This window comes from Stigmatopora argus, chromosome 21, assembly GCF_051989625.1.
Source record: "Stigmatopora argus isolate UIUO_Sarg chromosome 21, RoL_Sarg_1.0, whole genome shotgun sequence".
NCBI lineage: Eukaryota > Metazoa > Chordata > Actinopteri > Syngnathiformes > Syngnathidae > Stigmatopora > Stigmatopora argus.
In genome coordinates, this window is record NC_135407.1 from 9,576,776 (window position 1) to 9,599,362 (window position 22,587).

The window sequence follows — 22,587 nt, forward strand, 5'->3', positions numbered from 1 at the left end:
TGGACCGGAACCGGATGTTCAATATGTGTTTTGTTTGTTCGAAGTTGAGAAGGAGCTGATTCTTCACTTGGGTAGGCGAAATAATTAGATGATTTTTGAACAGCAAATATATAATGCGATATTTGCTTTTTTGATCTTAACTGTAACTATGGCACATGTTATTTTTTCAGTTCGTCTGATCGGCGCCAAGCGGGCTTCATCGGCGTTTAGCGTGTTGTAGTTTTGAAGAAAAAAAACGGGACACAAAGTGTTTTCGACATGAATCCATCTAACCCATTTGGAAACCCACAAGGATTTCAACCGACAAACAACACTAACACTAGTTTGTTCCAGTCATTCGGGCAACCACCCTCCAGCAGGCTTCCTCAGAATGTGGGTGGCTTTCAATCATCATCGTTTGGCCTACCCACACCGTCAAAGTTGCCTGGGAATACAATGTTTGGACAGAGTCCTGCATTTGGACAGCAGACAACACAAACATCATCAATTCCCAGCCACACTCCAGTTTTTGGACAGCCTACTTCGGTAGGAAGCAACTCTGGCTTCGGTAACAGTGCAGGACTAACGTTTGGATCAGTTAGTGGATTGAGTCAGACTTCCTCTTTTGGACAGACACCTGCCTTTGGACAGCAGACTACATTTGGTCAGGATTCAAGTTTTGGGAAGGTTTCTTCAGTCTTGGGACAAAAGCTCACAAGCTTTGGACAGCAGGCTCCAGGATTTGGAAATACCCAATCAGCTTCAGGAGCAACAATTTCTTTAGGGCAACCCCAGCAGATAGGTTTTGGACAGTCTGTATTTGGGAAACCAGCAACTACCACTGCTGCTAGTAGTATTTTTGGTGCAACTCAGACGCAGAGTAGAGGATTTGGATCTGAATTCAATTTTAAGCCAGCCAGTGAAGTTCTTTTCAAACCCATTTACAGTGCCAGTCCTGAGCCAATTAATTCTCAAACTATGTCATTGTCAAGCTTACCTTTCAGCAGTACCCCTGAAAAGACGAGTTCAAGCACTACTGGTAGTAGCACCATCACTGGCTTCTCAGGGACGAAGGCAGGGCCGCTGGGCTTCAGTTATTCACAGTCTGCTTCTACTCCATCCATTCCCATCACAAACAACTTACAAACCACTGCCATCAATAGTGGCCCCACCGGTACATTGAAATTCACCTTTTCACAGCCTGGTGCACCCTGTAGTTCAAATACCAATGATACTATCACCCCGCCCAAAACACCTTCCACTTTTAGCTTTTCAACCAAAACTCTCCAACCCCAAACAGCACAACTTTTTGGAGGAACCGGGATTATTCAACCGTCCGCATTCGGTGGCAATAAACCTAAAGCAGAGTCTCCTTTGGACGATAAAATGCCGCAGGATGGTGACACGAATATATTTGGGCAATTTCGTAAAGGTATGAAACGTAAAGAAGAAACTGCAACAAAAGATTTCAATGCTGTTCCGGAAGCTGTGGCAGAGGAGAAGGAAACGACAGAAATGTCTGCACCGAGACAGCCCCAAAAGAGAGCTTTGTTGGGCGGTCGTGCTCCTGCAGGTTTATTCAGCAAAGCACTAAGTGGACTGCGAAAAGGTTCCACTCCCCCAAATAGAAAAGAGGCAAAGGACCCTCTGGGACAGAAACTACAGCCACAGGAACTGAAGGCCGAGCATCCCCACGTACAGCATGAATACGTAACTGCTGCCGCATCTGTCGCACTATCCCCAAACCCTGAGGTCTTGGAAAAAGCTAAAGAGTCAGGTGAGATTTAACATTGAATAGCATTTTCTTTTGCAATGGTTAAGGTTTTAACTCGTAAATCATAGATTGCTCATGAAATAATTACCGTATTTTCTCACATATAAGCTGTATTTGTAACTAAAAAAATGATGACTGAATCAAGGGTACGGCTATGCGCACAAGACTTATATTACATACCTAAATTAACATTTGCTATTTGTTGGTTATTTTCTGTTTTGCAGTAAGAAAACAAACATTACCAGATGAATTAGTATAAAACCGTTTTTTTTTCTGTATGCAGACGTATTTGTTTTTTGTGCCTATATTATTTTTCTGTAAATCCGCATGTGAATGAATATATTGCTTTTCCATAGTCCTACATATTTGATGTTTTAAACAAAAACAAATTGTAAACAAATGGACAATTGCAGTTTTATCAGGTACGTCTAATTCAATGTCTATTGTTGTGGCTGGCTAATAAGAACTACGCACATGTGCGACTTTAACATACGACATCACATTGTAAGTTGCTGTTTGGGGAAAATAAACGACAAAGATTAAAAAAAAGGATAATTGTGTATTTTCCCCAAAAATATTTGCACCTTATCTTGGAAACTGAGATTAGCACTGCAATATGCTGTTGTGTCACTTAATATTGTCATATAACAAGAAATTCATAATGCCTACCAATCCGCATTTTAGATTTGGCACACCCGGATGAACTAATGGGTGAAATCAAGACGCCAAGGAGAACTGCTAGACGAAGTGAGAGCTCGGACAGCCTCAGTGGAGAATCACCTACTGATTGCACCATCATTCAGTGCCGAAATATCCCTCCAGCCCTCAACAAAAGAGACATCATCGTAAAGCATTTTTCCCGTTTTGGCAAAGTGTGTAAGGTTATCTGCCGACCTGCAAAGAACTTGGCAATCGTACACTTCAACAATCACGTGAGTTAAATCCATTTTGACATCCCCTGGTGCATTCCTTCCATTAATGCATAAATATAAAAAACCTACAGCTGATTTATGCATCTAAACATTCGGTTTAATTAAAATATATTCATGTGGATTACTTTGTGATAGAGCTCTCCCATTCTTGACAGCTCTTGAAATAAGTATCTTTTTGAATTGAATGGTTTTATCGTCATTATACAAGTATACAGTGGTACCTCTACATACGATCTTAATTCATTCCGGGACTGAGCTTGTATGTCGATCTCCTCGGGGGACTTTATCCACGGCAAAGCACTCGTATCCGAACAAACAAATTTAAATTAACTTGGATTAATATATACAAACACACTCAAACATACATTTAATGTAAATTTACACAAAACTGAATTCTAATTTTGTTTTTTTTGTTTTTTTACCTTCGTTCTGCGGGTTAGCCGTTTGCCACGCCTCCACCCTCACGTTTGCTAGCGATGGGCTGTTTGCTGTTGTATTCCCTTCAAAATATTCCGAAAAGGATGCACACAAATGTCCTCACAATAGGATAACGCACGACCACTTGCCAACAAGAAATCGTCTTTAAAGAACGATCGCGGGAGCTAACAGGCTAAGGAAGGAAAAGCAGGAAATGCAACAGCTCAGCCTACCCACGTATTGATTGTGGGTAATGAAGTTTTATTCTGAGAAAGGGTGCCATTGGCTATCGGTGTTTTGTGCACGAGTATACTTCATTACCCAGAAAGCCCTCCTTTTGCCTGCGCATGTGCATTGTGCGTTTTCTTGTCCATCTGTAGGCGACAGAAACCGTTCAGTGCTCGTAGATATCTGTTATACACGAAAGAGATGCGACAAAAAAAAGACAATGCGCTACAATGATAAACAGCCTCTCATGTCATGGCCACCTGCCTTTCTCGCATCTTGAAATTTTTCTCGTATCTAGAGCGAATTACTTGCTCTAAATTTTTCTCGTATCTAGAGCGAATTATTTGCTCGAAATTTTCCTTGTATCTCGAGCATCTCGTAGGTAGAGCTGCTCGTATGTAGAGGTACCACTGTAATGAGATTTAAATGTATTTTTTTCCAACAGGCATCTGCAGCCAAGGCAAAGAAGAGAGGGAAACACTTACATCAGCATGAACTCCTTCTCTTGTGGCAGAAAAAGAGGCAAAGTGCGTGTCAAACCAGAATAATAAACAAGTTCATTAATAAATGCTACGTTACAATATTTTAATGCTTTCCTCAATTGGCACAACATTATTAAAAGTATGGATCCACAATTTAAATTGGATTCCTATTTTTTTCTTCAATTGGCACAACAGTATTAAAAGCATGGATCCACAAATTAAATTAGATTCCTATTTTTTTTTTTCTTACTTAACCCTGAAATAATTTGAACTATTTTCCCCCCCGGTGCATCAGGTTCAGGGGACAAAACCAGCAGACCTGTGGCAGGAAAACAGGAGGATGAGAGTAAAATCGAGGATGATTCAATAATCAAGGTTCCATCTCCTCTAAGACGGCCCTTACTTGGCAGCAATTTCAGTCACTGGTAAGTGCCAACACAAATATTATTTTTGCTGCAGATAGTTAACGTCAGATGTAGTGATTTCTCTTAAAAGTTAAGAGAAACGTGAAACGATACAAAGAATCACAGTACAAACGCTCCCCTACTTACGAACGAGTTACGTTCCGAGCGATTGTTCGTAAGGTGAATTTGTTCGTAAGTTGCTCAGTGCTATATTTTGTATTATAATTTATGTTTAAGGCCTATATAAGTATATTGAAGGTTTATATAAGTATGTTTAAGGCTTGTATAGGTAACACACAGTATGTACATGTACGTAATAAGATAAATAAAATGAAGTTGAACTTACTTTTGGAAGATGTACTCGATGCTTAAGGAGATGATGGAGGAGGGCGAGGATTTTATATCATGAGCGGGTCTTCGTCGTCTCTGGAATGGGCTTCAAAAGTTACTTCCTCCTCCGTAACTTCAATGTAGGAAGAAGTTGAGGGTCGAGGAGAAGAAGATGAGGGTTGATGAGTAATCCTTGGAGGATTTACTAGAAACTGGCCGAAAGAAGCGATCTAACGACGATTGCACAGTTTTCTTCTTTTTTTTCATCATAAATGATGAGGTAGCGCTGTATGGCATCATTCAATTGATTTGCAACCTTTGTGCAATGTTCAATATTTGGGTCTTGCTGCTCGAAGAGTGCGATGGCTTTATCTATGAGCGAAAACCCCTCAGCCAAGAGTTTCGTCTCGAATTTCTTCATGGGGACAGGCGTTTCTTCCTCCTCCTCCTCCTCGACACGTCGCTGAGCCTCCTCCCTCTCACAGCGCCAAGCGTCGGTATTAGCGGCGGAAAGAAGCACTACTCGGAAAAAGGCGCGCAATACAAAATCTAACTTACAGCATCTCTTTCCGAACATTTTTCGACATATGCCATATGTGCAGACATGTTCGTATGTACCGTTGTTCGTAACTTGAATGTTCGTAAGTAGGGGAGCGTCTGTATATACAAATTTTATAAGAAGCAAAGAGCCGCATTCAAGGCTAAGTGGTACGGATAATGAATGAATAAAAAAATATTTGACAGGAATTTTAAAATAATGAGTATTTATTTTGACCTTTTTTATTAGAAGCAATTTATTAACAATCTAGAGTCTTACACAAAGGCACTGTCTTGAAATACAGTTTTAACAACTGATAGACGTTAAGTTTTAGCATCTCCATTGTTAGACAAGATAAGACATAGTTTTAGCCCAACCAATCACAAGCTGTAGTTAAATAAATTAGCTTCACCAAAAGCTCTGCTAGGGAATGATTTGATGGCTCATTTGTGTGATATTTTGTGTTTCTTTTAGCTCTCCAGTGAAAAAGCCACCAATTGGTAAGACTTTCCAGTTTGAATCTGAACTTCAAAAAGAGAATGCCACAGCGACTCAGACCTCTGAGTGCCTTGTCCCCCTCATTGGTATCTTGGCTGAGACATCTGAGGACAAGTATCGACTCCTAGAGCAGAGGGACAAAATTCTGCGGCAAGGTATTTGTCGCTATCCTTCACCAATCTGTTTATTAGCTTCTTCACTCAGATGCAAGCAACACAAACGTCTTCTAAATGCCCACTAGGTCGACCTACGGACATGGACCTCTTAAAGGTGTTTGTGGGAACATGTCCTGACATGTGTCCAGAGAAGGAGCGATACATGAGGGAAACAAGAAAGCAACTCAGTTTATATGAAGTCCTCCCCAACACAGACATGGTAACTTTGGCTATACTATACTATGATATTAAGAATACATTTGAAGTACAGACGCTCCCCTACTTAAGAACGAGTTAGGTTCCGAGCGATTGTTCATAAGTTGAATTTGTTCGTAAGTTGATTCAGTGCTATATTTTGTATTATAATTTATGTTTAAGGCCTATATAAGTATATTGAAGGTTTATATAAGTGCATTTGTATGTTTAAGCCTTGAATAAGTAACCTGCATTGGTTTGTACTGAAAAAAAAACATTTAACGAACGATCGTCGAACGATTCAAGTTGTATGCCCGTGCAACGCTCACCATTTTCTCACCCGCATCAAGCTTCTTTATTATTGCCACTTTCGTTTCAAATGAAATGGCTTGCCTCTTCCTTGCACTACCACCCTCACTAGAAGCCTTTCGCTTTTCACCAACCATATTGAATAATGGATGCACGAGATATTTAATGATAAAAATGTTCTTTGCGCACTGGAGATACGTTCACGCACTTACTCACTGCAACGAACTGGGCAGAGGAAGGTGGATGCTGGGTGAGCTCTCACTGCACCATCTTGGGAATTTAAAAATATATATATATATATAAAAAGGAAGAAAAAAATGCGCAGACATGTTCGTATGTACCGTTGTTCGTAACTCGAATGTTCGTAAGTAGGGGAGCGTCTGTACATTATATAATTCTATAGCACTCACCGTTTTCACTTATTTCAATATACTGACAAATACACCCAGAAAATTAATGAAACTGATTACAGATTAAAAAAAAATCACTTACAACAAATGGTGTTGATATTGCAAACTAAGTAGATGATCAGTTCTAAAAATAAATTTTGCTGAAAAAGTTTATCCCTTCTGATTTGGTGCCAAATCTACAATCTTCTGTTCACATTTTGAGCCACAAAAATATTGCAAATACCAATAAATCTGCTCCAATATCAAATTTAATCTTCACTCATCCAACAAGTACACACATTTGTTGCTCTGCTTTAAAAATATTGTAGATACCAATAAATCTGCTTCGACATCACATTTAAACTTCATCTATCCAACAAGTGTGAAAATATTTTCCTCTCTGTCTTGAGGAAAATTTAAAACACAAAACTTAGTGATACCCATTGACCTTTTCGGGGAAAAAAATGGTTGCATTTTTTTGTGTATTTCTGTTATGAATTTTGTGAATTTATTCATGTTGTTAGATCAGGAATGAATATATTGATGGGTAATTAAATGGCCAATTAAAACTGTTCAAATTGACACATCTAGGTGGATCACACAGCAGCCATCAAAGAGTACAGTCGTTCATCTGCTGACCAGGAAGAGCCCCTTCCTCATGACTTACGACCCTTGCCAGTCCTAAGCATGACCATGGACTATCTGGTCACTCAGATTATGGATCAGAGTGTTGAAAACCTCCGGGATTGGTATGATTTTGTCTGGAACAGGACTCGTGGCATCCGAAAGGTAGGAACTGATTTGGACTTGCAGGCTTGGCAAAAGTAATTTACAGAATGATTGAAATGACCAAATTACTACATCTTTTTATAGTCCCAGAAGTCCAGAGAGCAAGAGTAGCTTCCATTTACGAGTTTCAGCGAGGATTTTCAAATTTTTAAGAACTCAAAAAAATACTTATATATATATATATATATATATATATAAAATTATTTATATATACACATACACCACACACACATACACGTGTGTGTGTATGTATATATATATATATATATATATATATATATATATATATATATATATATATATATATATATATATATATAATTATTATTTTTTTTTTACTTCAGTGCTGAATCCTAGTAGCAAAAGTGGCTTCCGCTGAATCCACACTGAAACTCGTAAGCGGAAGAAGCCACTCTTGCAACTAGGACTCGGCACTATACAGTGGTACCTCGAGATATGAACTTAATGCATTCCGGGACTGAGCTCGTATGTTGATTTACTCATAACTCAAATGAACGTTTCCCATAGAAATGAACTAAAAACAAATTAATTAGTTCCAACCCTCTGAAAAAACACCAAAAACAGGATATTGGATTGGAAAAACATTTTTATTTGTTTTAACAAAGTAACAAATAAGTGGTTTAATAGTAGTAAAATGTGTTTAATACTATTAAAATTAGACGGATTTCGCGGAGGGGAGAGAGAGGGGGAGACTTTTTGCACGGCAACGCGCTCATAACATAAACAAATTTAAATGAACTTGGATTATGACGCAGACACACTCAAAAATAAATTCAATCTAACCTTACACTAAACGTATTAGTTCATTAATTTAGTTTTAATTTTTTATACTTTCCCTCTTCCAAGTTGGCACTATTTGACCCACCTGCACCCTGACTTTGGGATGCAACCTATCGAGGGTTGTTTGCTTTTGTCTTCCCTTCAAATTTTTCCAAAAATGATGCACACAAATGTCCTCACAATAGGATAACGCATGACCACTTGCCAATTTGCCCGGGAAGTAGTACTCATCTCATATTAGCGAACAAGCTCCGCCATTCGCACTGACTAACGGGGGCGAAAACACTGAAAAAAATGCAACGCTCTGCCCAGTGCTCGTACAGACATTACACGAGGGAGTTGCGACCAGAAAGACAGTGCCCAGGATGTTCTTATGAGCGTCAGCTGTATGCTCGTATATCAAAATGTATCCCGTATCTCAAGATAAATATTTGCTTGAAATTTTACCCGTATCTCAAATTGCTCGTATGTCGGGGCACTCGTATGTCGAGGTGTTACTGTAGAAAAGAAAATGTATTAGTATTTTTTTAAATAGGGGTGACCATACTTCGCGATTTTTTGATTATCGCGGCCATGTCTGGTCTACATTTACCGTGATATTCGAGGGATTACTGTATATAATTTACCCAGTCTCCTCTTTTACCATAGGACATCATCCAGCAGCGTTTATGCTGCCCGGACACAGTCTCGTTGATCGAGAAGTGCACACGCTTCCACTTGCATTGTGCGCACCATCTTTGCGAAGAACCAATGTCTGTTTTTGACGTTAAGATCAACAATGAGAACTTGACAAAGTGCCTGCAGAGCCTGAAAGAAATGTACGAAGACCTGAAGGGCCGTCAAATGTACTGTCCCCATGAGGCCGAATTCCGCCAGTACAGTGTGCTGCTAAAGCTAAATGATGGGGACATCCTACGGTTAGTGAACAAAATCACACTTTAGAAAATTCTGTGTAATTTTTCGAATAACATCCGTGTTCTCTTCACAGTGAGGTCCAGCAATTCCGTGATGAAGTGCGCAACTCCCCAGAGGTTAAGTTTGCTGTGCAAGCATTTGCCGCACTTAACAGCAACAACTTTGTGCGTTTCTTCAAGCTGGTTGATAGAGCGTCTTACCTGGCTAGTTGCCTCCTCCACAGATATTTCAATCAGGTAGGTAATGATTATATTTTTATTTATCCAATTTCTATTCAGTTTTGATATTGTACTCTTCTGCTGTACTCCCAAGAATTGATTTAAATGGACAAACAGCACCTTTACTATTTGAAAGAATCTTGTTCAATAGACTGAAAGGAAATAAACACAGAACTTCCTTTATTGTGATATTTAATAGTGAAGAAAACAAATAAGACAGTATTTTATGGAAGCTTTTGTCACTTGCATGCTTAGATACTTAGACACTCGACAAAGCTCACTTATTTTTCTTAGTTTAAAAATAATGTTTTCTTTTTTTAGATTCAAGTTCTTAACGGCGAGTCGCACCAGTGAAATAATAAATGATATAAAGGGGAAAATAAACATACAAGATGTAATAGTATTAAGAAAGCAATTAAAGTGTTCATCTTGAGTAGCAATTCTGAACAACTCCAAAAGCATGTTCTTAATGTGTGAAAAAAGGTAGAAGTTGAACGTGACTACAAGTTGCAGAACCACACATACTATGAAAAAAAAAGTTTAAATAAATTGCTTTATTCAAATCATTCTGTCCATGTTTCTCCAGGTCAGAGGAAAGGCATTAAAAACCTTGAACATTGCTCACACTGTGGGGCCAAGGATAACTGCTTTTCCAGTGGAGGACATTGTTCGGATGTTGATGTTCTGCAGTGCTAAAGAAGCAACAGATTTTATCCAGCAGTATGGCCTCAACGTCAACGAGGGGTAGGTGTCAGTGCGTTTTTTTCTTTACCCAAAAAATGAATACACTCGTACCTCTACTTACGAAAATAATCAGTTCCAGAACTTTTTTGGTAACTTGAATATGTCGTAAGTAATACTTTATATGTAAATTCTCTCATTCGTTCCACGGTCCTCTCACAACTACCAACTAGAAAACCAATTAAAATTGGTCATAGTGTCCCAATTTTGTATGAACGATGTGAGGAAACACAAAAATGAGAGAAAATTATAAGAAAATGATTTATTAATGTCTTAAAATGAATAACAAGCACACAAAATCAACCCGTGTTGAAACGCAGAGGAACAAGAGGAAGCTAACGGTAGGCAACAGAGAGATAGCACAGTGTGTGTGTGTATGTGTGTTTGCTTTTTGCCTGTTATGTCCCTCCGGGCTTCCCTTGCACCACGGAGGAAGGAAAGCCCAGAGGGACATAAGAGGCGAAAAGCAAACACACACACATCCACCCAAAACCCTAACAAGACACGACAACCACACAATCAAATGAACACACCTCATAAACGCAACATTAAGAATTCAAACAACATTATTAACAACAATAATCAACAACAAACATTAACGTTTCCAAAGATGATTGCCGTTGACGACTTTTAATAATGTTTCTATAATGCAACAGACAAACGTCGTCAAAGTGGGCGATCGCAAGACTCGTGAACACTTTCTGGATGTGAAACGCAATGTTTGGTTTTAAATAAGTTTTGCATTTTGCACGTTGTCAAAACTTTCAATTAATTTGAAAGTTAAGTAGCGTGCATTAGGCATGTCCATAAAATGAAAACATGAGTAAATGTTGATTTGCTGTTTGTGTTTTTTATTTATTTAGTAGAATTAGATATTGAAAAAAGGAAACTGTAAAGCAATAGAAAATTACATAATGAATATTAATTTTGTATGCATCGCTGGTAAAGGGGGTCACAAAATTTGAAAATTATTTTTCCCCACTATGAAATATTTTTTTTGACATTTGGTAGAAGGGGACCCCTTCTCTCATATCCACTCTTACTGCAAATGATATCTACTAACAAACAGCATATGTGTTATTGTTCTGTAGCTAGCAGTGTTGTTAATGTATGAACCTTTTTTTTGTTAACAGAGTAGTCGAGCTGAATCGGGTATTCTATCAGGAACCAGAGCTGTTATACCAGAAAAAGTCTGAGATCATTCAAGCCAAAAAAACAGCTTTGACTGGTCAAGTTGTGAATGGAGGTCCCATCCCCACGCCTCCCCAGCATGAACCTGTCTGCACCTTTGACTCCCAGAACAAGTACAAAGGAGAAAACCTATCTGAGCGTACAGTCAATCAATATAAAGGTATTCTGTGATGATATCTGGTGTGCCTCTTTAAATATAATGCATGTACGTACCATAGTCAACGCGCTCGTTTCATAACATAAACTAATTTAAATGAACTTGGATTACTATGCAGACACACTCAAAAATAAGTTTAATCTAACCTTACACTAAACTTAATTCTAATTTTGTTTTAAATGTTGATACCTTTTCTTCTTATTGGAGATATATATATTTTTGGGGTGCCTGAGATCAATGTGTGAATACTTTCTGGACCCTTATCTTACCCTTTTCCTAATTATAACATCTCACTAACCATTTTTATTCATCTTTCAGTTATCGCTCCCAAAGTGGAGGTGAAGGCGCTCTCCAACGTCCAGTTACCAACTCAGGTTTTGCCAGTCAAGCATCCTGACGTCCCCAATGTTTTGGTAGTAAGAGCGAACGTTCCTGAAAAGACAGAGACCATCGATTCCACCAATTCTTCCCAACATTCCGATTCCCGGCAGCCCGTAATACAGCCACCACCTGTCAAAGCACCATCACCTGAACCTCAGTCTGTCTTCAATGATGAGGTGCAGAAGACTTATTTTAACTTGCTCACATTTTAACTTCAACGCTGACATTCTTTGTGAACCCCCCCTTTCTAGGACATCATGGCTGAGGTAGACATTTTAATTGATGAAGTGGTGGGGGTGACGGCGAGGGAGGTAGCTGCAGATGGAGCCAGTTATGTCACAGCAGCTCTTGTGTAAGTTTGTATTGTCTGTCAAGGATCCTTCCAAGTGTGCTTAATATTGCTGATATTATTATATATAATATACAAGTGTTTAGAACAATAAGAGCGATTGGAGGGCATTCGGGCTTTAACAGTCATCTTCACTTTTCTGGTTTATTGCTACACGTTCATCATTAGTAGGCTTGTTTTGCTCAGCTTACTCATCAATGGTAACATTCAATTACATTTTTTTTTGTCAAGTTAACAATTTTTGTGCATATTCGCTGTGTACTAATTTTAACGTTGCTAGCTGTTTATCTAGCTAGCAGTTAATGGTGACTAAGGGGACATAGTAATCTAAATGGGTCATGAAAATGTTTTCTTAATGTGATTAGGGATGTCCCAGTGCTGATATTTTTTTAACGTTCATTCACTTATTTTCAAGCTATGTATTGACGATGGCCATATTTTAAAACCTATAAATATTGATGCAAAAAATTAACGTCAACAGTAGATGGCAAATCATATTTTTTGTATTAAAGTGAGCCCTGCTGGGTTCACATATATATATATATATATATATTAAACAAAGCTTTAACATCATTAGAGAACTAATCCCACTCAATGGACATCTTTGCCTAGTAGTTTGGTTTACAGGAGCCAAAATGAACAATCGTACGGAAAGCACATGACTACTGGTTCGGATTGGATTTTGTGAAAAGTTATGAGTTTAAGTTTAGTTATTTAGAGGGTAGGATAAGAAAAACAGCATTATTGGACTGATCGGTTCTTTAAAAATATCTATTTTTGAGCATTTTCTTTTATGTATGAATGCACAATTTTGATAGTAAATCTATTTTTTTTCCTCCCAAGAGAGAGCACTCATCAGGCAGAGTCAGTTCTGACTGAGGTTCTCGGAGAAATGTTGCAAGAAATGTCAAGCACCGAGTTCCACGTTGAACAAGAGCGGCTAGCTGAAGTGAAACGCAAGATTGAGGAAGCAAGGTATGTCTCTTGAATTTCATTTAATTTACACTTTTACTTTTTGACTGTAACAATTTATTTGCCTATACAGTTGTACATCTACTTACAAAATTAATTGGTTCCAGAACTTTTTTCATAACTTGAACATTTCGTAAGTAGAGATGTACTTTATATGTAAATTCTCTAATTCGTTCCACGGCCCTCACACAACTACCAACTAAACCCTTTAAAATTGGTTAGTGTCCCAATTTTGTATGAAAGATGTGAGGAAACACAAAAATGAGAGAAAATTATCAGGAAATGATTTATTAATGTCTTAAAATAAATAAAGCATATGAAAATGTGCCCTGCACCGCTGAAATAGTTCCCTCCACAGCTGTTATACTGGGAGATGCAATACCTGTGTTTGTCCGCCAGATGGCAGCAAGAGCCGGTTCTACCAGGGCCGAAAGCCGTCCACTTTGTAGTACATTTTAGACTTTTACGTGTCCCCTGTGCGTGTGTGTGAAAATATGTGCCGTGTTGCATTTGTACGTTTTTTTTAATCGCTTAATAAGGGCAATTGCAATTATTAATAAGGGGAGCATTTAGCCTAGGTGGACAGGTATGTAGAGAGAATCTTGAAACATGGATAGTGGTTGTTGTGAGACAGCCAATTGAATTGAATATGAGATAGAATGAGGGCAATGAAATGAGAGCCCAAGAGAGGGTAGCAGTGTTCTAAAGTGAGAATCAATGCATCCGCAACAATATTTTCAAAATGAAATAATGGATAAGGAAAAAGCTTTTACTTTTGGGGGGATTTCGTAACTTGGATCTTTTTCGTATCTAGAGTCACTCATTTGCATATTAAAAAAATCGTAACCTGAAAATTTCGTACCAAGAGGCACTCATAAGAAGAGGTATGAGTGTACTTGAAGACTACACACATCAACCACGACAACCACAATTCGGATTTAATACAGTGATTACAATGAAAATGAATAATTGGCTCACCTCTCTTTATTCCAGGAGGAAAGAGGAGCATGAGGCCTTTTTGGCCCAATTCAAACTGTCTTTATACACAGAAATCATGAAGGAAGTATTAGAAGAGATTATGACAGAAACTACTACCACAGTGTTACAGTAAGGCCCGATTTCCATTTTTGTGATTGTTTAATGAGATGGATTTTAAAAAAAAATAGTGAATGGTTGAACTTTTCAGGGAAGCTTTGGAGGAGAGAGCACGTTGTGTGGCTAAATGTTCTCAAGAGGTCTGCACTAATCTTATCGAGGAGACTTTAAAAGCAGACATTTCACTTCTCGTCGAAGAAATCCTTACGGCTCAGCTGCAGCGTGCTCACAAATACATTAAAAGGTAGGCAACTAAGCTTTGAGTTTGGAGTAATTGGTGTTGGAAGTGTGAGAATACACATTTTCTTTATTTGTCCAATCAGGTGGCGTAATGTGGTAGCAGTGCGGCGACAGTTGAAGAGACAAATGAGAGGCTTCCCAGCAGCACCTTGCTTCGTGGACCCACGCTTTAAGTTGAAAGCGTTGGCTCCAAGTGCTCCGGCACAGCAGTCCATCGAGGATCTGACTCGTGGAATGGTCGATCTGGGAAACGCAGGAAGATTATCGCTCTCCAGTACCAGGTTTTGTCACACTGCCTTGGTCATGGTTTTTTTTGTACATACTCCATTGCGTGAATCAAATGCTCCATTCATTTATTCAACTTTCAGGGTTTTGAAAATGAGACGTTCGGCAATCCATCAAATGAAAGTGCAGTACTACTTTCAGCAGCTTCTTGAGTAAGTCATGATTTTGTCTGCCAGCGTCTGTTTATTTTCCAAACATGATGATATGTAATCTAATATTGTTTTAAATTGTTTGTCACAGGGAATTAGTCTGGAGACCACTCGACCTGCCATCTCTAGTGGTGGAAAATCTCCACGATCCACCCAATAGAATCTTCTGGAAAGCTGTTGTCCTGTTACCTAGTGACCATGAAAGTGTAGCCAGTCTGGCAGACAGGTATTACCGTATTTTTCACTCCGTGGTGGTCAAAGGTTTAATAAAGAAATCAATCTTCATGATTGTTTTTTTGTGACAAAGTATCTGTTCCAATCATTCTATCAGAGAAAAACAGATTTGTAGAAATAACTGCAAACTCAAGACAGCTATGACATTATGTTCTTTATAAGTGCTTGTAAACTTTTGACCACCACTGTGTTTAGTCTATGATTTATTATGGAGTGAAATTTCAGAATGCAAAAGGTAAATTCAGTTGACATTCTCTGCAGTTTTAAAGAAGTAATACCAGATCTCTCTTGTTTATACAGTGGTACCTTGAGATAAGAGCTTAATGCCTTCCAGGACTCGCATGTCGATTTACTCGTATCTCAAATCAACGTTTGAATAAAAGCAGCCTCTCGCGTATGCTGTATGCTCGTAGATCAAAATTTGTCTCGTATTTCAACATCAATATATGCTCGAAATTTTACTCTTATCTCAAATTGCTCGTATGTCAAGGTATTACTGTAGAGCTTGAATGAAAATAATTATTTTTGTTATCACCATTTCCTGTCCAGGATTCTGTCCGATTGGCTAGAAGTGAAGCTCGCTGGAAGTCGGATTTCAAAGTTCACGGAACAGCAGGATGGCACAATGCAGACCCTATACTTCTCCAACACAGTCATGGAGAATGGACATCGAACCCATAATGTCCATGTCAGCATTAAGGTTTGTTTTTTTAATTTATTTATTACTGTATTTTCCAAACTATAGGGCGCACCTTCAATAAATGGCATACCTTAAAATTTGTTTCGTATACAAGGCAGACTGGATAAGACGCAGTGGTGGTAGAAGTAGTGGTATTTGACAATTTCTCGCCCCCTGATTCACAATTTTCACCTCCATATTCATGGTTTTATGAAGGAGTACAAATGTGTTACTTTGAAGGGAAAATGTTAAGAAAAATCATCGAACGTGGTTTTTCTGAGATGCTTTATAAATCGAAAGGATCTTTTGCTGGGTTGCACATTCCGAAATGATTCAAAAAGGAAGTCATTATCAGAGGGGGGACGTGGAATAGCAAGTTATTCATTCACATACAGATTTTCAGAAAAATAATATAGGCACCAAAAAACAAATAAGGATACATACAGGAAATAAACAGTTTTATACTAATTCATCCAGTAATGGTTGTTTGCTTACTGTAAAACAGAAAATAACCAACAAATAGCTCATGTTAATTTGCAGACATCTACTGGTGAAACCGAGTATAGCAACGCTGTAAAGTTGTGCGCATATAAGCCGTACCTTGATTCAGTCATATTTTTTGGTTTTAAATACAGAACCTTTCCTTTCCCTCCAGGCAATGTTCCCTCTAATTTTTAGTTTGTCGGGGGAGAATGTAAATGTAATGATTAATATCTATGAATGGGCGGCCCGGTGCATGAGTGGTTCGCGCGTCGGCCTCACAGCAAAAAAAAAAAAGGGACTTTATTTTGTGCGCTCCATATGATTTGCTGTGCGCAGAGAAGACGAGAGTAGTGCGCAATTGCGCACGCGCGCAGCTTAGAGGGAACATTGCCTCCAGGTATTTTTTGTGCATGTTTTTAAAGCTTGGTTAGAATTGGTTTGCGCCAGAACTTTTTGTTTATTACTACATAAGTTATTGTATTCTATTGCGGATTTACCTTAACTAAGTTAAGCACCTCGAATGCTCCATGACTTATTCGAGGCATCTTGCAGGTGTCCAGAGGTCCCCTGACTGACGACGGCTTATCTCAAGTAGAGGAGGGTTTAGAGCTGCAGGGGGTGGGAGCGCTGATGATGTTACTCCCCGCGCTGCCCGTCTCGGAGCCGCAACGATATGAGCGAGACGTCCCTCTACTGTCGGCCCTGCTCCAGCTCAAGCAGTTGCAGCAAGTCAGCACCTGGCATAGCCCACTTCCTCTGGTTATTCTAGTGCCGGGCCCTGAGCGCTCTATCTGCAACACTCAGAAACTCGAAAAAGGTAAATTATATACATTTGTGTGCATAAATTTGACTGTTAACTCATTTGCTGCCATCGACAATTCATCTCTTTTTAGTGTTTGGTTTAACTTGAAACTATTTGTGCCCTTACAGAACTTAAGCTGCCTATGCTAGTTAGGGATGGCCTTATATCGGAGTACACATTTTTGTTCATACCAGAAACCACGACTGATATGCAAGGATCAAAACAGGTACATTTGCATGTTTGCATATGACACGGGTGTCAAACTAGCGTGTTGGGGGCATATCTAGCCCAACTTTATATTTTTCACTAACATGAAAAAAATTTCTGTCTTCTCAATGAAAGATCAAGAACTCCAAATATTGGGAAATAGTATTATTATTATTTATTTATTTTTTTAAACAAAATAAATGAACAAAATTATAAACTTGAAAAAAAACATGTGGAGAATATTTTCTTTTCTGCCCTTTTTATTACATTAAAATTAAAAACCGAAATGATTAGTAGCTTTTTGTTTCTTTTGATTAATACAATGCAAATGAGTAAAATCAAATTTAAAGTTGAACAGATAAGTTTCTTTTTTATATTTAAAAAAAAAAAAAAAAAACTAACAAATAACATTTTACTGTTCACTTTTTTAAAGGGAAATAAATGACATTGATCGACATTTAAAAAAAACGTATTAAAAGGCTCAAAAAATAATTTGGAAAGTTTTCAAGTCAGCTATGTCTCTACATGATTCATTTGCTAATCAATGAATTGTCAATTCATTGTGACAGCGCCGCTTTCACCGCAATTGATGGTATGAGATCCTCAATCTCTTTTGAGAGGAATGAATGACTGTTTATTTGCCCCTTCCAGTAAAAATTGATGTTTCGCGTCAATTGATTTAAATATTCCGAGTTGGTCGACATAATGGGTCCTCCCAAGGAAACCCTAACTGCAATATGGCCCACACCAATGTTCCCTCTAAGCTGCGCGTGTGCGCAATTGCGCACTACTCTCGTCTTCTCTGCGCACAGCAAATCATATGGAGCGCACAAAATAAAATCCCTTTTTTTATTTTATATATATATATTTTTTTAGCTGTGAGGCCGACGCGCGAACCACTCATCCGCCGGGCCGCCCATTCATAGATATTAATCATTACATTTTATTATTACTAAATCATTTGTGTGTAGTAGACATACACCTGCTTATGGCAGGTATGATACTGGTGTGCGCCCATAGCGAGCAATGATGATGTTGCTCACACCAGTACTCAGTGTGCTCAGGGAGGTTGTCTTTCTGCCCAGACAAACAAAAAATTAGAGGGAACATTGGCCAACACCATATTTTTTGACAACTCCATTTTATGTGTACTTAAGTATCACGTCATTGTAAACAACAATGCTTACAATCTCAAACTGATGAAGACTTTTTCTCTGATTTCAGCTAAGCCTCACTATGCATTGGCTTGTGCCCCGCACTCCCCCACCCATTCCACTGACCTGCCAGACACTGGCTCAGCTCGTCGAGGCTAGCTTGAGTCGCGAATTCAGTCGAAGAGTTTCAGAAGACCGCCAGGAGCGAGTCACCGCCGGCCTCGCACCACAGGATCCCGCCGCCATCATCGAGCTGTACAACGCCATCATCAGTCACGTTGCTGACAATGTGTCGTCAGAAGAACTCTCCAAAATATCGTGGCCGCCGGGTGAATTCTGCGAGTCCGAGACCGGAGAATTTCTGCCACATTTGGGCTGGAACACTGGCCCGCACCTAGCCTGGTTGCGTAAAGCTATCCTAAATTTGCAGTTGCCAAAGTGGAGGCAACTTTCGACTACAGGTCAGTAAATCTTAATTATTACTGTGGTTGAGGCACAAGTTAAATTTTAGTGTCAGGGAGAGGTTAACCTGTTTTTACATTAAATGTTTCCTATTCAGTTAAAAAATAAGATTTTTGATGGTAACAGTTACTCTTAAGCTAATTTAACAAAAGGCATCCCACAAATGATAACAATAAACTGAATGTTTTTGTGGGGAGGATTGATTACTCACACACCTTAACAAATACACAACAGAGTTGGAACATACACAAAAACGTGCGTGATGCAATAAACATTTTACCCCCTGAAAAGTAAAGGTTCCACCACAAGAAATTCACACTTTTCTCAATTCTTTAAAATCAAGGTTGTATTCAGTTTTTGTAAAAAAAGAAAAGAAAAAAATACAATACTTTCATTCTTTTACAACAACTTCCATTCATTTCAAACAGACATTTTTTTTCCACGAGTGGACATTTAACACCCATTAAAGACTCACAAAAACATTGTATCCACAGAACAATATCATTAAAGGACCCACAAAAATTTGTAGGTTTAGACCCAAAGTCCACGGGAAGTCCCCCAAAATTAAGTCACTCAAGACTCCCCAATATGCAACAGGAAGTAACACAAAATAAAAACCCACAAAAACATTTCCAATTACTCCTACTGATTTTCAACTCGCTCCCAAAAATTGGAGGACTTACTAAGTCACCCACAATTCATTAATTAATTATTCATTAATAACAATTAAGGTCGGAACTCGATTATCGCCATCTGCTCCGGAATCCAAGTCCAAGCAATTTAAGAGTCCTTCGCAGATCTTCATTGCAAACTTGCATCTGGGTAAAGGGTCGAGGTGTATCTCCCAGTAAACAGTCCTTGGAGCCGAGGATACAGTGAGGTGTTACGTCAACAAGCTGGAGCCAGCTGCCCTGGAGAGTGACCTTGAGCTCGCTCGGCGATCACTTAAAATATAGCCCAAATTAAATTATAACTTCATTACCTATAAAATGCTTAATGAACTTATACTAACATCCCAGAATAAACCCATCAGAATTAAAAAAAAGAGGAATTAAACGTGTTGCCCTGAATAAACAGCAAGTGGCCCAAAGTTCACAAGATTATACCAACCAGCATCAAAGCATTACAATCTAATTTCTCTAGGCTGCATTTTATAGGTTTTCCCATATCCCCCTCCCCCGTTTTACACAAACACTTTCTAAATCCATTCAAATTGCTTTTACATTCCTAATTGCATTGTTATATTTTTCCTGCAGATACCTGGTCTGAGCTGTGCTCAGGAATCTATCGCTATACGGATCAAATCTTAGGGACGCATGCAAGTCAGCCCCTCTTCATGTCGCGTCTGGAAAATCTACTCGAGCGGATCAGATTCAATGCGAGCCGCAGGAAAACTTATGCTTCCGAGCGAAGCTGTTTCTTCTTGGATGATACACTACATGCCGTATCCTCAGCATATAATCAGATCCCTTGGGTTGACGTGCTGGTCATTTGCATTGAGCACAAACTTAAAGACTGGCAGCTCCCTGGACCACCGACTTGTGAAGGTGGGAGTGCTGCCTGTTTGTTTACCCATTTAATGCTTGACGCTTACCGTATTTACTCACATATAAGCCGCATTTGTCGGACAAAATAATAATGGTGACCAATGTTCCCTCTAAGCTGCGCACTACTCTCGTCTTCTCTGCGCACAGCAAATCATATGGAGCGCACAAAATAAAATCCCTTTTTTTTTTTTGCTGAGGCCGACGCGCAAATCACTCATCCGCCGGGCCACGCATTCATAGATATTAATCATTACATTTTATTATTACTAAATCATTTATGTGTAGTAGATATGCACCTGCTTATGGCAGGTGTGATATTGGTGTGCCCATAGCGAGCAATGATGATGTTGCTCACACCGGTACTCGGTGTGCTCAGGGAGGTTGTCTTTCTGCCCAGACAAACAAAAAATTAGAGGGAACATTGATGATGACTGAATTAAGGGTACGGGTTATATTCGCATAAAAAGACGAGATGCACCAAACTGCAAGGTAACAAAGATGAAACACCATAACACAAGATAATGCGGCCGCTAATACCATTAGCGAATTAGCTTTATAGGCAATTTTAAGGGTGCGGCTTATATGTGAGTAAATATGGTACTAATCATGACATGAGGTGTATTTTTTTTTCTTAAGATGCTGTCACAGGAGATGGGGAGATCCTGGTTTACTATCTCAGCGAGTCATTGAAGGGCTTTGAACCGCCTAAAGAATGGAATGAGGCTGTTAGAATGACCCACAGAGACAAACAGCGAGATGATAAAGGGTACAATTCTATAACGCCCCCTTCCCCTTTTCCCTACATTCACAGGGGGGAAAAATTGTATTACCAACGCGCATAATGTTTTTAATGTACCGTATTTTCTGCGCTTCGAAATGCAACTAAAAGATTTCAATATTCTCAAAAGCTGGCAGTACACTTTATAATTCGATAGGTTTAATAAACGGATCATTATTGGTTAATAATTGTATGAATGTCCCTTTTTGATGTATAACACAACTCCTAACCACCGCTACCAATTCTACAGCTCCCTCTAGTGGATGTTTAGCACAACCCAATACTACGACAATAATACCTTAAGATACGAGGTTATTGCGTTCCGTGACCGAGCTCATATGTCAATTTACGTGTATCTCAAATTAATTTTTCCCATTGGAAATAACTAAATACAGTAATACCTTGACATACGAGTGCCCCGACAAATATTTCTACCACCACTACTCCCAATGCATTTTATAATCCGAGGCGATTTATATGCAAAACAAATGTTAAGATGGGTCATTTATAAAAGGTGCCTCTTATAGTGCGGAAAATACGGTATATTGCTTATTTTGGAATATTATCAAAGCCGGGTTAATGATTGCTTTCTCCACCCCTAAAGGAGAAGTACAATGGCCTGCGCATCACCCAACAGCCTGTCAATCAAGCAGCGGTTGTTTTCAAGTATACTGGATCCTGTTGAGGCCCGTGAAGCCCCTCTGGACATCTCCCATTCTTCCACAGCGGTAGAAGGTCTCACCCACAAGGTGTTCCAGACTTTGGAGAAAGAGAAGGCCGAAAGCTTAAGGTAAAATTCCTATTCTGGTGTATACAGAGCTGCCAACTTCTCCGGAATTTTCGGAGCATACCCGAAAAAGTAACACAAACTCCAGGACCTCCCTAATCTCTGGAATTCCCCCCCCCAAAAAGTCACTTACATTTTTTTTAAGCAACCATTTTGGAAAAGTACCAAATTTCCAATTTAAATGCCTGGAAATTCACACCATCGCTACGGCTTCCGCAACTTACTTCCACATTTGATTCAACTGCAATGTAAACTCGATGAATTTGGTAACACGAGTGCATTGTAAATCATCTGAGTTACAAGTTCTGACAAATGATTCATCCTCTGCAACTTCAGCGTCAATTGCATAGGTAGCGTCTATCGCTTTAACATTTTCAGAAGTATTATTAAGGCCAACTAAACCACCAGTCTTTTGTTTTGAAACAAATGCGATCATTTTCAGGGTTGTTCTAAAGGAATTAGGAGTACTACACAGCAATATGCCTGCTGGGATAAGTGCAGAATGGATGGCAATTTGGATGAAACTTCTAATAAGAAACCC

The 22,587-nt window shown here is 39.0% G+C and overlaps 1 protein-coding gene across 1 annotated transcript in view; it reads left to right on the top strand.

Annotated features, from left to right (window-relative positions):
- The window catches only part of mcm3ap (minichromosome maintenance complex component 3 associated protein), a 25,084-nt gene continuing 2,497 nt past the window's right edge, over window positions 1-22,587 (top strand). The window contains exons 1-27 of the mRNA XM_077590213.1: window positions 1-71; window positions 171-1,756; window positions 2,438-2,685; window positions 3,776-3,857; window positions 4,108-4,237; window positions 5,559-5,737; window positions 5,824-5,957; window positions 7,222-7,419; window positions 8,869-9,137; window positions 9,209-9,371; window positions 9,940-10,097; window positions 11,228-11,445; window positions 11,761-11,999; window positions 12,075-12,175; window positions 13,016-13,147; window positions 14,138-14,251; window positions 14,331-14,483; window positions 14,563-14,760; window positions 14,848-14,916; window positions 15,005-15,139; window positions 15,697-15,847; window positions 16,862-17,126; window positions 17,240-17,337; window positions 18,543-18,933; window positions 20,191-20,481; window positions 21,118-21,247; window positions 21,864-22,049. Of these exons, the coding sequence (XP_077446339.1) occupies window positions 259-1,756; window positions 2,438-2,685; window positions 3,776-3,857; window positions 4,108-4,237; window positions 5,559-5,737; window positions 5,824-5,957; window positions 7,222-7,419; window positions 8,869-9,137; window positions 9,209-9,371; window positions 9,940-10,097; window positions 11,228-11,445; window positions 11,761-11,999; window positions 12,075-12,175; window positions 13,016-13,147; window positions 14,138-14,251; window positions 14,331-14,483; window positions 14,563-14,760; window positions 14,848-14,916; window positions 15,005-15,139; window positions 15,697-15,847; window positions 16,862-17,126; window positions 17,240-17,337; window positions 18,543-18,933; window positions 20,191-20,481; window positions 21,118-21,247; window positions 21,864-22,049 (5,930 nt within the window). The 5' untranslated portion in view covers window positions 1-71; window positions 171-258. The remainder of the gene's footprint in view (window positions 72-170; window positions 1,757-2,437; window positions 2,686-3,775; window positions 3,858-4,107; window positions 4,238-5,558; window positions 5,738-5,823; window positions 5,958-7,221; window positions 7,420-8,868; window positions 9,138-9,208; window positions 9,372-9,939; window positions 10,098-11,227; window positions 11,446-11,760; window positions 12,000-12,074; window positions 12,176-13,015; window positions 13,148-14,137; window positions 14,252-14,330; window positions 14,484-14,562; window positions 14,761-14,847; window positions 14,917-15,004; window positions 15,140-15,696; window positions 15,848-16,861; window positions 17,127-17,239; window positions 17,338-18,542; window positions 18,934-20,190; window positions 20,482-21,117; window positions 21,248-21,863; window positions 22,050-22,587) is intronic.